Consider the following 13,563-nt stretch of genomic DNA (forward strand, 5'->3'; position numbering starts at 1 on the left):
CCTCCGCTCTGCTCTCCCAGTGTGAGCCACTCGGCCACGGGAGGCCCACTGAGCTCCATAAGGTGCTGGCAGCAACCAATCTTAGTGCACCTTCAGCTGCCACACAGTCTCCTTACAGCAAGCTCCCTAGGGACACGAGGGACTGTTCACACAAGCGCTGCCCCTAGCTAGCCTGCACTGCCCTCCCAGTACGTTTTTCTGCATTCACCAGCACCATCTCAGCAGAGAAGACCCCCCTGACCACAGAGTGGAAAACAGGCGTCAGCTGGTACATCTGGACCCCAGGAGCCAGTAACCTCTCCGAGAGCAGAATATTCTCCCCGTCTCCTGACTCGGCTGACAAGTACACCCCATGAGACTATCTGCTTCCCTTGACTGCTGAACACCTTTTAGTGTTTGAGTCTTTTAACTCAGACTTTTATCCTTTTCAGATCAAATGAAAGACTAACAGGCATGAAAACAGCTACTTTCTATTTGTTGATGTCCCTGAAGACCTACCATCAAATGCAAAATAGCTATGTTTGGAATCCCTTTTCTCTCCTAACTAATCTCGGGAAACTGAGCTCTATGACATCAGGGATGTAAAGAAGCTATTTGGCCTCTGTTAGAGGTAGTACTGATTTTTTCCATATCATGATTAGACTACCAGAAGATTAAATGTACCTCAGGATAAATAATCCCAACGATCATTACCTCGGGTTACATGGTTTAGAGGTAAAGGAGGTTGCAAGGAGCATCTGTTTCAACCATTTCGTTCTAAAAATGTGTAAACTTTCAGTCCAAAACAGTTAAGCAACGGGGTTAAGAGGCAGAATGCAAAAGCACTTCTCCTCGCTCTTACTTCTGCACTCTTTCCACCACGCCAGAGTGCCTCAGCACAAACGTTCAACATCAACTATTAGTATACCTCTTGTTTGGTTTTTGTGGTATAACCCTGGACAGATTCTCTTGCGACCAAGCTCTCCAATGCATCCTGGACCGTCCGGATCCTGTCAGACTGGATGTCCAGCTGCAAGGTGAAGAATGGCTGCAAAGTGGCCGACTCCTTTGAACTCTGCTGGTAAACCACAGACCTAAGAGGCAGAGACAAAAACAGAACACTGTTAAGAGACCACTCCTTCCCATTCTCCGTTAAGATGAGCCAGCAGGAGAAGAGGCATTAACTGAAAACGAGATTGCTCAGAATCATTTTCAGAAAACCAGAGAGAACAAAAAAGACAAAAATATACTGAATTTTAAAATAATCCTGCTAAATACCACCTCCTAAGTGTTTCTAGCAACTATCCACCAGCTGACCATTCTCCCAGCACAAGCACGCTGGAAGAAAACATAGTTCATCTTCCCAATTCCTTCACCTCCACTCCAGACTTTATTTCACACAGCAGTCAGTAAATGCGTCTATCCTGCCGTGGCCTCAAAATGCTGACACACTCCATTTTCTCAAAGTATCATAGCCCGTTTTAATAAAATAGAGGAAACCCCAAGGTAAACAGAGTATTTTTAATGGCACTTTTCCCCTACAAAAATGACTTACAAAAGAAGAGGAGTAGGGTGTGTATAATAAAAAATAAGTTAACAGTCCAGGAAACAAGGCTACCTACCACCCTCAAGAAGAAGGGTGCCAATTCAACCTTGTTTTTCTTAGCTGGTTTTTCATTTCACTTTTCTTTTTCTAAGTTTTTCTGAGTAAAACTTGTGTGCTCGGCCCATCTCTCATTTAGCCCCAGCAAGGAAACATTCCAGGAGCTCAACAAGGAATTCCATTTCTGCAGTCTGAGTGACCTAGTTTACGAACAGAATCAAATGGGTGTGCGTGGGTATTGAGGCTTTATGGAGCAGATGCCGTGAAGAGCAAGCTGAAGGGCATCCCGTTCACACGCTGCTCTCCTAAAGCGCGGTGTTAGGATGCACCGTGACGCACCCTCCCTTCGAGTGTCCGGACGTGGGAGCAACGGCCACTCCGTTGGTTCCAAGAGCGGCAGTGGGAGCAGAAGGCACTAAAACTGGTGAAAGAATCAAGAGGCGGTCCTCTTGACTCCAATGGCCTGGACTTTTATTCCGTGGCTGAGGGGAAAGGTGAAGAAAGGTGCTGGTTTTTCTGGGGGAAGTGAAAACCCACCCAAAGAGGGTGAATTTTAAAAGAAAAACCTTCCAGCTGTCTGAACAAGGAAGCGCTTCCTGATGGCTACTGCACACAGGAGAGAAGTTCCCTAAATTATAAAAAATAATTCCTACTTTTGCTTTATCATTTCTCAAAAATATCAACAATCAATTTCAACATAAAAAGACCACTGAGGCTAGAGGCCTGGCAGAGCCATGCAGGCCAAGCTAGAAATTTCTCCAAAGTGGATTCTGGTTTTTCCCACGGGTTATTTTCAAACATGTGTAGGCTCTTCGGGAATGTTGGCCTCAGTGGCCTTGCAATTTTGATACTCTACCTATGCGCGGGTCTGGCACTGCTATTCTACCCACCGGGCTGTTCCTTCAGCCTCTCTCCCGTCCCTAAGGGACCAGCCCACGAATGCTAACATCAGAGGTCTACTGCAGAGCTAAGGGCACAGGACAGCCTCCTCTCACTGCTATTGCCGACCTGGATCCCTGCTTCCCTTCCCAAAACGGCCCAGCCCAAGGAATCGCATCTGGCAAAAGCAAGTTACAGCGGGAGCAGTCAGGGGCTGGGCGTTTCCCCGGAGCACACCTGACCACAAGGCTGACGTGGAGAGTCCAGAACAGAAAGGGGCCCGCAGGCTCTAGCGCACACTGAAGAGCACAGAAATGACTCGTTCAGGGTGACAAGGTGGCATAACTGGCTTCTGAATCCCATCCGACACAGCAGCACTGACTGGCCTGTGAAGGAGCCAGTGGACACGCTGAGGTTTTATTAGCCTATTGAAAGGGGCTCAACCTAAGTTGTATCAGAGCAGAGAGAGACCGAACTAACTTTCCATGCCTTGGAAAGGGTGTTACTTCTTTTGGATACAAAGCATTTGGGACAAGCGAAGACTGAGTCTCACTAAAAAACCACCCTTGTAGGATACAACGCGAGGCCTTCCGAGAGGAAATCCTGCCCTAACAAGGCCCTCTGGGACTTGGGATGACTGAACCGCCTTGGAGACGGCCCCCACGCTCCTGAGTCCCACATCACGGTGGTCCTGAACAGCTCTAATGCAATCAAATAAAAGCCTTCTAGAAGGATGTCATGGAAGAGCAAGGAGCAGCTGGTTTACGGGAACTGGGACAGAGGAAGGGCCCAGGCACTCCAGGAGGTCCCATGTGCCCCTTTATATAGAACTATCTCCCTCCACACTCCCTTACCTTTCTAGCTCCCTTGGTTCTGGCACCTAATATTCCTCCAGTCAGACACAAAACATGTATTTCAACTTAACAAGTCTTTCTCTTCCTACCTAGCGGTGAGCAGCTGGCCTGAGGGAATGTAGGGCTGACTTGAGGGAGGGAGCAGGGGTGACGGCGGCCGCCGAGCCCTGGGGCCAGCGCCCTGTGCCGAGGTGTCGTGCGGGGCGGGAGCAGGGAAAGCACCAGGCAGGAGAAGCACAGGGAAGTCCAGGGACAGAGCGGGCACAGAGGTGTAAAGGCAAGCCATCGAGTCCAAAATTTCTTAGACACGTCTTACACTTTCCCCCTTCAGTAAATGGCCAAACCCTGAAAAAGGCAAGCACTAAAGTATTCCAGAAAAGCATAAACCTGATGTGTCCACCAAAAATGCCAGTGATTGGGGTCTGAACAAACTCCGCATGGCGAGTGACTGAAGTCTTATTTCTGGGGCCCACTTGCTCCCATTCGTCCTCACTTCCTTCGCCTGGTTCTTCCTGCTCGTCTTCATTCACTAAGTGGCTTTTGGGTCCATTGGAAATGGTGAGTTCTGAAAAGGAGACAGTTCGCTTAAGCTACCATCAGCAACAATAACAGCAAAAAAGTTTTAAAGAAAGGTTCTACATAAGCCACCTGCACAGAGTTGGCTTTAAAAGTGAAATCAGGGTGTGTCCTACATTCAGAACAAATGCAGCACGTACATCCGCTGGACCCCTGGTTGCATGAACCACCAAAGACAGCGTGCTTAGAACTGAGAAATCTGAAGGTGCACTGGAAAGTAGGCATTACTGTGTAATCAAAGCCAGTTTTCCTAATTCGGTAAGGGCCTCTGGTCATGCGGGAGAGCATCCTCATCCTCAGGAAATGCATGCTTTGGCATTTAGGGGCAAACTGGTATCTGCAACTTAATTTGTGTCACTCAGGAAACTGTGTGTGGGGACAGAGAGACAGACAAAGCATGACATGTTAGCAGACGCAGAATCCAGCGCTCATACAGGTATTCACCAACTATTCTCCCAGCTTTTCTGGATGTTTCATCATTTTCCTAATTAAGAGTTGAAGGGAAAAAAGCAAAGGTTCTGGATATATTTTAATTTATCCAAGTAGAACATTCACAATGGCCCATAAAGTAAGCAATGTAAAGATACCAGACTCGCCCTAGTGAGAAGGTGACTCGAAGGGTCAATGACCGGGGTGGGGGGAAAGTAATGTACTACATGAGCAGGTGACATCTGTTCAAAAGGAATTTTTTTTTTTTTTGAAAGATTTTATTTATTTGACAGAGACAGACACAGCGAGAGAGAGAGAACACAAGCAGGGGGAGTGGGAGAGGGAGAAGCAGGCTTCCTGCCGAGCAGGGAGCACAACACGGGGCTCGATCCCAGGACCCTGGGACCATGACCTGAGCCGAAGGCAGACGCTTAACGACTGAGCCACCCAGGCGCCCCTCAAAAGGAATTCTTAAGGAAAGGTTCTCACACAGTTTTGTGGCAAATAGACCACAACCTACTTTCATTATTTGGTGACAGGAGTTTCTTTAGGTTCAGCATTTCCTCATGAAGTCCATTTAGAATGAAGCCTAAGTACTCCTCAGCATCTTCTTGTCGACCCTGAAAAGGCCAGACGTGAGCACATTAATTTTAACTGATCACCATGCAAGGACTGCAGGGAATATTATACCTGCATATTCAGACTACGTCTCCTCTTAAATTTTCAACAAGATTTAATGTAAAGTGATTCCCAAAATCATATGAGCTCTCCTTTGGACCACTGAAATGGGTAGGCTGAGCGGTATGAGGATTGGGGAGGGGACGGGGGGAGAGACAGGTACACCTTTATGTCTGAGTATAGAATGAGTAGGGATTTTTATTGGGGTTTTTTCTGTATTTTTGAAATTTTCTACAATAAATATACATTACCTATCTAATAAAAAAAAGTTATTAAACAGATGCTCTCTTGTTGATATGAAATATAAGAACAGGAACTAGAGGTCTAGGGCCACCTCACTGCACAACCCCAGGGGCGAACGGTCACACTAGGAGTTGTGAATAGCAGCCCTGTGTGACTCCTTCTATTTTTGATGATGGGCAACTATAGGGGAAAGGACCCAAATTATATGTGAAAAGCTCTATTGATTCAAAGATTTAACTAACAGTTGTATACACACACACACACACACACACCAGCAAAATCATTTATAGATGAGTCATGCAACAGTCACATATTTGTCTTATAATCTTGGGATTAGTTCCCATTTCATTCTTTGGAGAATAACCACATGTTCCAAGGATTTTCAAAGTCGTCTTCTTGCGGTCTCCAGGTATATTTGTTCCACCTAGAACTGCAGCTCTAAACAGACAGCAGATGTTCAGAGTTGAGTATGCCCCGCGTGTGTGGAAAAGGGCAGAAACTGGCTAGCTCAAGAAGCAGAAAGAGTTGACACAGCAGGCACGAGGCTATGGTTCTTGGAAAGGCCTGCTTGCTGGGTTGGTCCCTGGTTGGCATCTGGGAAGTTGGATTTGGGGAGGGATTTCCCCCCCCCATTCCAAGAAGTGAAAAGGGTCTATGCCAAAATGGCGCAGTGTGGTTTATGGTGCACACCTGTTTTCCCTCTGCAAGTATGGAATTTCGGTTTGTGCTAGGCAGAGGATGCCTACGTGACCAGCCCTTGGTAAAACCCCTGGGAGTCTCCCATGTGCTTCCACAGCAGACATTTTCACATGTGCTGTCACACACTGATGCTGAGAAATTAAGTGCATTCTCTTGCTGCACCGGGAGAGGAGTTTCAAGGTTTCCCATGGTCGTCTGATCTTGCTTTAGTGTCCCTGCACTAAATCCTGTGAGAACAGCCTCTGAGTCCTGTGAGTCCTTCCATCGAAGCACTAAATCGGAGGGTGGTGTGGGGGACCCAACAGAGCCAATATTCATGTAACTCTGAAAGACACCTCTCTCCATGAACGTAACTTCGGAGCAGGATCTCGGTGGGGCTTGACCACAGGATGCCCCCTGAAATTCACTGCTTTACCTCCGCCTCCACCTGAGCTGGACGGCCCTCCTCTGGCTTCTAAAGCATCAGTGTCTGCATCTATTTTAGTACTTCTCTTGCGGGTCCGTTTTCTTGGATGATAGATCTAATTCCCTTATTGGACAGGTGAGGTCTTTGAGGGCAGAGGGCACAGTTTAATCCATTTCTGCACTGCTAACATTCTATACCTTTCTCACTACCTGGGAAACGTAAATTTCGAGCTAAGCACCAACAGCTACGACAGGAGCAGTAAAGCTTCCCCAGTGGTACCCCGCTGCACTGTCCTAGCCATTCACCCTTCCTCAGAACAAGGAGCTTCAGTATTGCTTTACTCAGCTTTAACGCAATTGTTTTGACGATTTTTCTCTCTGAATAATTTCCCTAGACATCATTTCAAATGCTTATACTGACTCATCACAATCTCTACGCAGACCTCCTTGGCCCTCGGTCCCATGCCTTCAGGAGCAAAGTGTATGACCACAGATGCAGATGAAAGAGGCAAGGAGCTACTAGAAATGTGTGAGTATGATGAAGCCCTAGCTCTCCTTAAGGCTGCCACGATTCCAGGCCCAATGACCAAGCTCTAAGAGGCAGCGCAGTGCTTAAGGAGCTGCCTGTAACGCCAGGCTCTGTACTGAGGAGCTGTGTGACCTTGGACAAGGATCTCACTTTTCTCAAATGTAACAAGGAGACAACCATACTTTACTCACAGGGTTAATTAAGTAAGCTAACATATGAAAAGAACTTACAAGAGTACTTGGTGCACAGTAAATGACGCATGAGCTGGCCCTGATGATATTTTTAATATTCATTCAAGCTACTGACTCCGTTAACAGGCCCAGATCTACTCAGGACCCACCCAACCCCAGCGCTGACAGTGCAGAACGAGCATTGAACAGGCAACGGCGCGGGCACAGACTGAAGCAAGAGGCCACCTTTCTAGGGGCTACATGAGAGCAATGCCAAACCTTTTCAGACAGGCTCGACTTGATGACTGTCAGAAGTCTGTAAATATATGTAGGTTCGAAAGCAGCTCCAGGGCGGATATCTCTCACGATTTTATCCCCAAGAGCTGCAGTGGAAACAGGACACAGATTTTCATGATGAAAACCAAGTCAAAATGATGAAAAGCAGCATGACCAGAACTCCCCTCCACTGCACGCAGTGCTGAGAAGAGCACAGTTGTAACATCTCGCATTTTAAAGACATTTTCTTTCCAACAAGACCGAACTTATGACATTCAGTCATCTGAGCTTCTAACAGTCCATACGTAATGGGCACCGGAAGACCTCATTTTTACTCACCTTGTCTGGGTTTTGGAGGTACTGGCATATTAGTAAACTCATTCATTAGCCGAACACTACAAACATGGGGGAAACAACAGTTTAGCACATTTCTTTAAAAAAGACATACTTTTACTAAAGAGCCTCGATGGTTAAGTAGAATATTTTAGCATGAAGATGGCAAATTTTAAGTAACCAATGCTATAACAGCTAGTGAGTTCTTCAATCTTTTCTCTGTAAGGTTTTGGTACATTTTATGTAACATACACACACTAGTAAACACTACACTTACGTAACTGAATCTAAAGAACACAAACAATGCTCCGATTCCATTTCTGGTTAACTTCCACATAAAAATATCAACAGTACATTTTAAAAAAATAAAATTATAGGACTCATTTGCAAGAAATTAAGAACCTTGCTAAACCATGTGAATTCAAATTATCAGAGGCGAAAACACCCAGCCCCGTAACACATTTGTAAGCACCTTACTTACAAGCTATCTATCATGGGTGTCGACGTACAAGGCCTTTGCACTTTTGAATAGAGAGGAATGAACTTCATCAGGTGATACATCGGAGGGCAAGCAACCAGTGCTTGCAGTGTCTAAGTATTGGCAGTAAGGAAGTGTAAAGGAAATGAAACAGACACTCCAAATTTCTGAAAGGTACAGTAACCCAAAGCACATAAACCTAAGTAAGCCAATGACACTGAAAGACTTACATATGTAAACATAAAAAAGAATAAACCAAATAACCATGAGGATAACTGCCCTGTGATTTCCACGTAAGGGTTTACTCTGCAATCAGCATTTACATACAAAAACTTGATTCGACCTAGATAAATCAATTAAAACAACATTTCCAATTGTAAGTGGACACACTGCCCCATTCATCAGGGCCATGCTAATGAAAATAAAAGTCGCCTGATTCTGTCACTCACCAGTCAACAATCATCTTTTTTTGCGGTCAGGAATTAACTCTATTTATAAGCAAGGGAGGCAGACTAAGCAAGGAACCAAGTTCTTGGACTCAAACTTTAGGGGAGAGGCCCCTCTGCAGCTGCACGAAGTCAAAGGCACGGGAGGAAGAGAGAAGTGCAGCCAGCCGGCCTTGGGGACAGCACTTGAGAAGGATACAGCGTTAATGTAGCACCAGTTTCCTTTATTGATCAGCCCACGGGGTTGCAATGACACTGGTTTATGTATTAGGGTTACATTCTCCAGTAACTCTGAAAGAGTGAAGAAGCATATTTAAAGAAGTTAATGACATCTAGTGAATAACATGGAAGTAAATGCTTATACTCTGGCGGAGTGATAAAAACCCCTTCGAGAGACCACATATCCAAAGAGGAGGCACATTGTGTGGAAGCTGCGTGCTATCCAACACCATGTACGATACTTAAGGATTAAAAATTTTAAAAAATATCTACCCCCCCCCAATAAACACCAACATTTATTTATCTTTCTGTGGGAATGTAACTGGGGAACACAACAACTATTTTAACAAGCAGCAGAAAAGGCTAAGATACATGGCTAACAGAGGTGACAGAGATCTAAGAGACACAGGCTTCTCCCGGGCACGCTGAGGGCAAGGCGGGCCTTGCTAACAGTGCAGGCCCTCAGACACCAGTTACGGAGGCATCCACAAGGCAGAACCCGAGCCTCAGCCAGTGGGAACCCCCAGCACCTACTAGGGCACCCAACGCATCACAGCAGGCGATCAACCACTATTCAGTGAAGGACAATACTCTTTTTCAGGACAACTGTCTCATACTAAATAAATTGTATTTTTCAACAGAATTCCAATTTATGGAATGTTTTGGATGCCGGAATGCCCTTACTCCATTTAGAAACACATTTATCCTCAGATTCGTCCTCTGACATCCCTCTTTTCTACAGCCTTCAGACAGATGTGAATGCCATGTTCATATAATGCTTTAATACTTTAATTAAATGCTTTAAATATTTTTTCAGAAATGCTTTAAAACAAGACAAAGTCTCCCCATGTCCCATTATGAATCTTGTACCAGTGACAGCTACAAGTTATGGACACCTTCTACACTCAACAAGCGCTTTACAACTTACGCTTGGTAACTGGCTGCACTTAATCCTTAGTAATCCAGGAGAACCACCACTATCCCCCTTTCCCCAGTAAGGAAATGGGAGTCCCTGAAACGTTAACTAGCTTGCCCGTGATCACTCGGGAGCTATGTAGTGCAGCCAGGGCCTAAAATCCATGATCTGTGGCCATTCCACACTGCCTCCCTTTACTTTTAAACTGTGTACCAGAAAAGGAAAAGTAAGTATGTGTACATGGGATGCCAGCATCCATCCAAGGCATCACTCCAACAAAAGTAGCCTTTCCATTCCAAAACACAGTTGGACTGGGAGGTCTCAGACTTAAGCATTAGCTGAAGAAGTTAATTTGCAAAATTCTAATGTCCGCATGCACCCACATACACACGCTCCCTCCCTCCCTCCTCTGAGAGTAAATGCCCTCTTTCCTCTAACTGAGGAAGCACAGAGAATAATTTCCCCATTTATAAAAAGTAAAGCATTACAGGCTCAAAAAAACCCAATGGGATCTATTCAATTAGTCTGGGCTTATAAAGCTCATCTCTCTCCTACTATGGGGCACAGTACCGGGCTTCAGTGAGGACCACATCAGTTAGAACTCAAATACAAGCTCCATGTGAGAGCCCCCAGCACAGACAGTACCAGGCATGCGGTGAACACTGTGCTGGGGGCCTCATCTACACTGTTCATAATCATCCTCACAACGCTATCAAGGAGACACGGTTATCCTCCTCGCTTTACACGTGAGAACACAGAGGTCCAGAGGCTTAGGGAACTGGTAAAGGCTGTGTACCTGAGCAGATACGGGACCCAGATCTGCACTCCCTCTCACAAGGTAACGGGCTCCGCTCTACAACCCTTCCACTCAAAGGTTTCCGTACTAACTTGCCTCGCGGGCTTGGGACCTCCCACTTACAATGGAGCTGTCCACTTGTCTCTGATGCGTGTTGCCACGACAGTCCACTCTCTCCAGTGTGTGCCAAAGACCAGCAATTATTTAATATAATTACTCCGTTAAAAAAATCTGTGCATTTTCAAATAAGCATCAATCCCAAATGAATACTCTTGCGTGGCCCTGTGAATCTTTGCCATAGCACTTTTATATCTACAGTCATACTAAGTTTTTACATAACCATAAGACTCAAAATCAACTGCCCTCCTACCACAAGGACCTCTTGTTAAATGACCCGCTATCATTCGCCGAGCCCGGCCTGGGCACCGGGTCCTGGAAGCACAGAGGTGACTAAAAGGCAGCCCTGCGGCAGGAGAGCTTGTGGCCCAGTGAAGAAGGGAAAACCCAGTGCAGGCTAAGCTGAAGGGGGATCCGTGGAGGGGATGCTCAGCCCAATCCACAGACTGGAGAGACTGTGAGGCGGCCAGGGGCCAATGACAGCAAACAGCAGCTGACACCACAAGGGCCCTGGCTGGGGTGATGGAGCCTTCCACCCGGAAGAGTAGGTTTCTTTTTGTTTTGTACAGTGATGAGATCACAAGTTTAGTTTCAGAGGTGCTGATAAGAGGTACCCAGATTACACCAGTCAACAGTGTACTTATACCCACAGAGCAGCAAGTAACAGATCTACACACACACACACACACACACACACACACAAAGCCTGGGGCTGGCACTGTACATCCTGACGACACATACGTCAAGAGGAGTGATGTGTCAGGAGTGGAGTCCTAAGTACCAGCCATGTCTAAGGGACAGGCCAAGAAGAACCTGTACCATCTAGAAGGACAGGGCAGTTTGAATTCGTAATGGAAGTGGAAGCAGGTTCTAGGGCTCCAAAGAGGGAAGCGCAGAGGGGAGCCACCCAAAGCAGGCCGGAGTGAGATAGGATGGGGTCACTAAGAGGCTCATAGGACTGTGGGAGGGAGGGAGCCGGGAAGGGCAGACTCACCACAGTTTATGGTGGGGAAGACAGGAAACAGCAACCTCCATTTCCTCTGATGATAGGGAAAGAGCAACATCTTCTAGGGTAGGGGTAGGGGCAAAAACGTGGGGAGGGGGTAGTTTAGGGACAGTAATCCCTGCTTAGTACAGACACTGAAGGAAAATGGAAAGAAAATGACCAGGAACTGAAATATAAGGTCTGAAACTTCCCTCCCATGTTAACTGTCTCAACAGATTCAAATACATGTTTATAGCTGGTCAAAAGTACTTTGAATTAGTATCTTATGAAATAATAAAAAAATAACTTATGACCCTGCAGGGTGAGACCCTCAAGCCTACGCAATCAGAGCACATATCCCACTTAAACCTAACCACAGCGGACTTCGTTCCATCATTCATCCGGGAAGCAGCGTGTACTGGTTGGACAGAAACCTTTAGTTTCTACATCAACCCTTCCCTTGAAGCAATACCAGCTCCTGGCCATTGTTTTGGGTTCACTTATTTTAAGAAACAGGCAGGAAAAAAGCAGTTTCACTGTTTGGCTTCTACAATCTTAAACTCAAGTCTCTCAGCATCACCTAGTGGTTTGCTCAATAACTGCAAGTAACAAAACATTCCAAATAGCCATCTATCCACAAAATGAACAAGGTCAAAACTCAGACACATAATGTGGAGCAAAATGACACTCGGGACATTTATCAGAGAATGTACTGAACTAGCTTCAAGTCTTTAACATTCTTTAAAAGAGCCTCTGGTACAGGGGTGCCTGGTGGGTCAGTTAAGCGTCTGCCTTTGGCTCAGGTCATGATTCTGGAGTCCCAGGATTGAGTCCTGCATGGGACTCCCCGCTCAGAACGGAGTCTGCTTCTCCCTCTGACCCTCCCCCTTCTCATGCTCTCTCACTCTCTGTCTCTCAAATAAATAAATATTTTTAAAATAAAATAAAATAAATAAATAAAAGAGCCTCTGGTACAGGGACGCCTGGTGGCTCAGTCGGTTGAGCCGCCAACTCTTGATTTCACTTCTGGTCGTGATCTCGGGGTCCCGGGGATCGAACGCCGCTTTGGGCTCTCTGCGCTCAGTGGGGAGTCTGCTTGAGATTTTCTTTCTCCCTCTGGTCCTCCCCCTGTTCACTCACTCTCTCAGTGCTCTCTCTCTAAAATAAATCTTTTAGGGGCGCCTGGGTGGCTCAGTCGTTAAGCGTCTGCCTTCGGCTCAGGTCATGATCCCAGGGTCCTGGGATCGAGCCCTGCATCGGGCTCCCTGCTCAGCGGGAAGCCTGCTTCTCCCCCTCCCGTTCCCCCTGCTTGCGTTCCCTCTCTCGCTGTGTCTCTCTCTGTCAAATAAATAAAAAATCTTTAAAAAATAAAATAAAATATAAATCTTTTAAAACAGAGCCTCTAGTGTAAAAGTCATAAGTTTATAGATTAATATCTTTAAAGACTCAGAACATGCAGAGAAGAAACACTGAACAATCTAGATTTTCCTTAATCATTATGCTGCTATTCTAGAAAAACCTTCTCTACACGGGCAAGTCTTACGTAAGCTACAACAGAGTACCACTGTCGGGAGTGTCTTCCAGCTAGCCTAAACACCACTCTCAAAGTAAGACGGACGGACCAGAATGGAAGCAGCCTTCCCTGAAGGCACCTACAGCTGGACGCGGCCTTCCTCCACGGCAGCAGGCACCATGGACTCCACCTTGTACCAGAGGTGCGCAGCTCCTTCCAGACAACTCCCTCACACTGCTCATGCTCTGCTGAGTCCTCCCTGGCCAGGTAACAGAACTTCCAGGCCTTCTTTGTCCCAGTCTCATCCTGCCATCCCAAGGTTCCAGCAGATCTCCTACTGGCCCCTGGACCCCAAACCCCTCTGCAAATGATTACTGCTCTTTCTGCTACTAAAAGCAGACATCTGTGCCTGCCCTATCTTATTCTTTAGACGACACTCA

At 46.3% G+C, this 13,563-nt stretch overlaps 1 protein-coding gene across 2 annotated transcripts in view; it reads right to left on the reverse strand.

The window, feature by feature from the left end:
• Positions 1-13,563, reverse strand: part of USP10 (ubiquitin specific peptidase 10) — a 75,774-nt gene that overhangs the window by 8,446 nt on the left and 53,765 nt on the right. For both annotated transcript variants that reach the window (XM_081806303.1, XM_081806304.1), the window contains 7 exons: positions 8,777-8,868; positions 8,135-8,244; positions 7,660-7,715; positions 7,324-7,427; positions 4,841-4,940; positions 3,703-3,880; positions 908-1,073 (listed from right to left, as the gene is read on the reverse strand). In XM_081806303.1, coding sequence (XP_081662429.1) covers positions 908-1,073; positions 3,703-3,880; positions 4,841-4,940; positions 7,324-7,427; positions 7,660-7,715; positions 8,135-8,244; positions 8,777-8,868 — 806 coding nt within the window. The remainder of the gene's footprint in view (positions 1-907; positions 1,074-3,702; positions 3,881-4,840; positions 4,941-7,323; positions 7,428-7,659; positions 7,716-8,134; positions 8,245-8,776; positions 8,869-13,563) is intronic.

Source organism: Leptonychotes weddellii, chromosome 16 (genome assembly GCF_054177405.1).
Source record: "Leptonychotes weddellii isolate Sample4059 chromosome 16, ASM5417740v2, whole genome shotgun sequence".
NCBI lineage: Eukaryota > Metazoa > Chordata > Mammalia > Carnivora > Phocidae > Leptonychotes > Leptonychotes weddellii.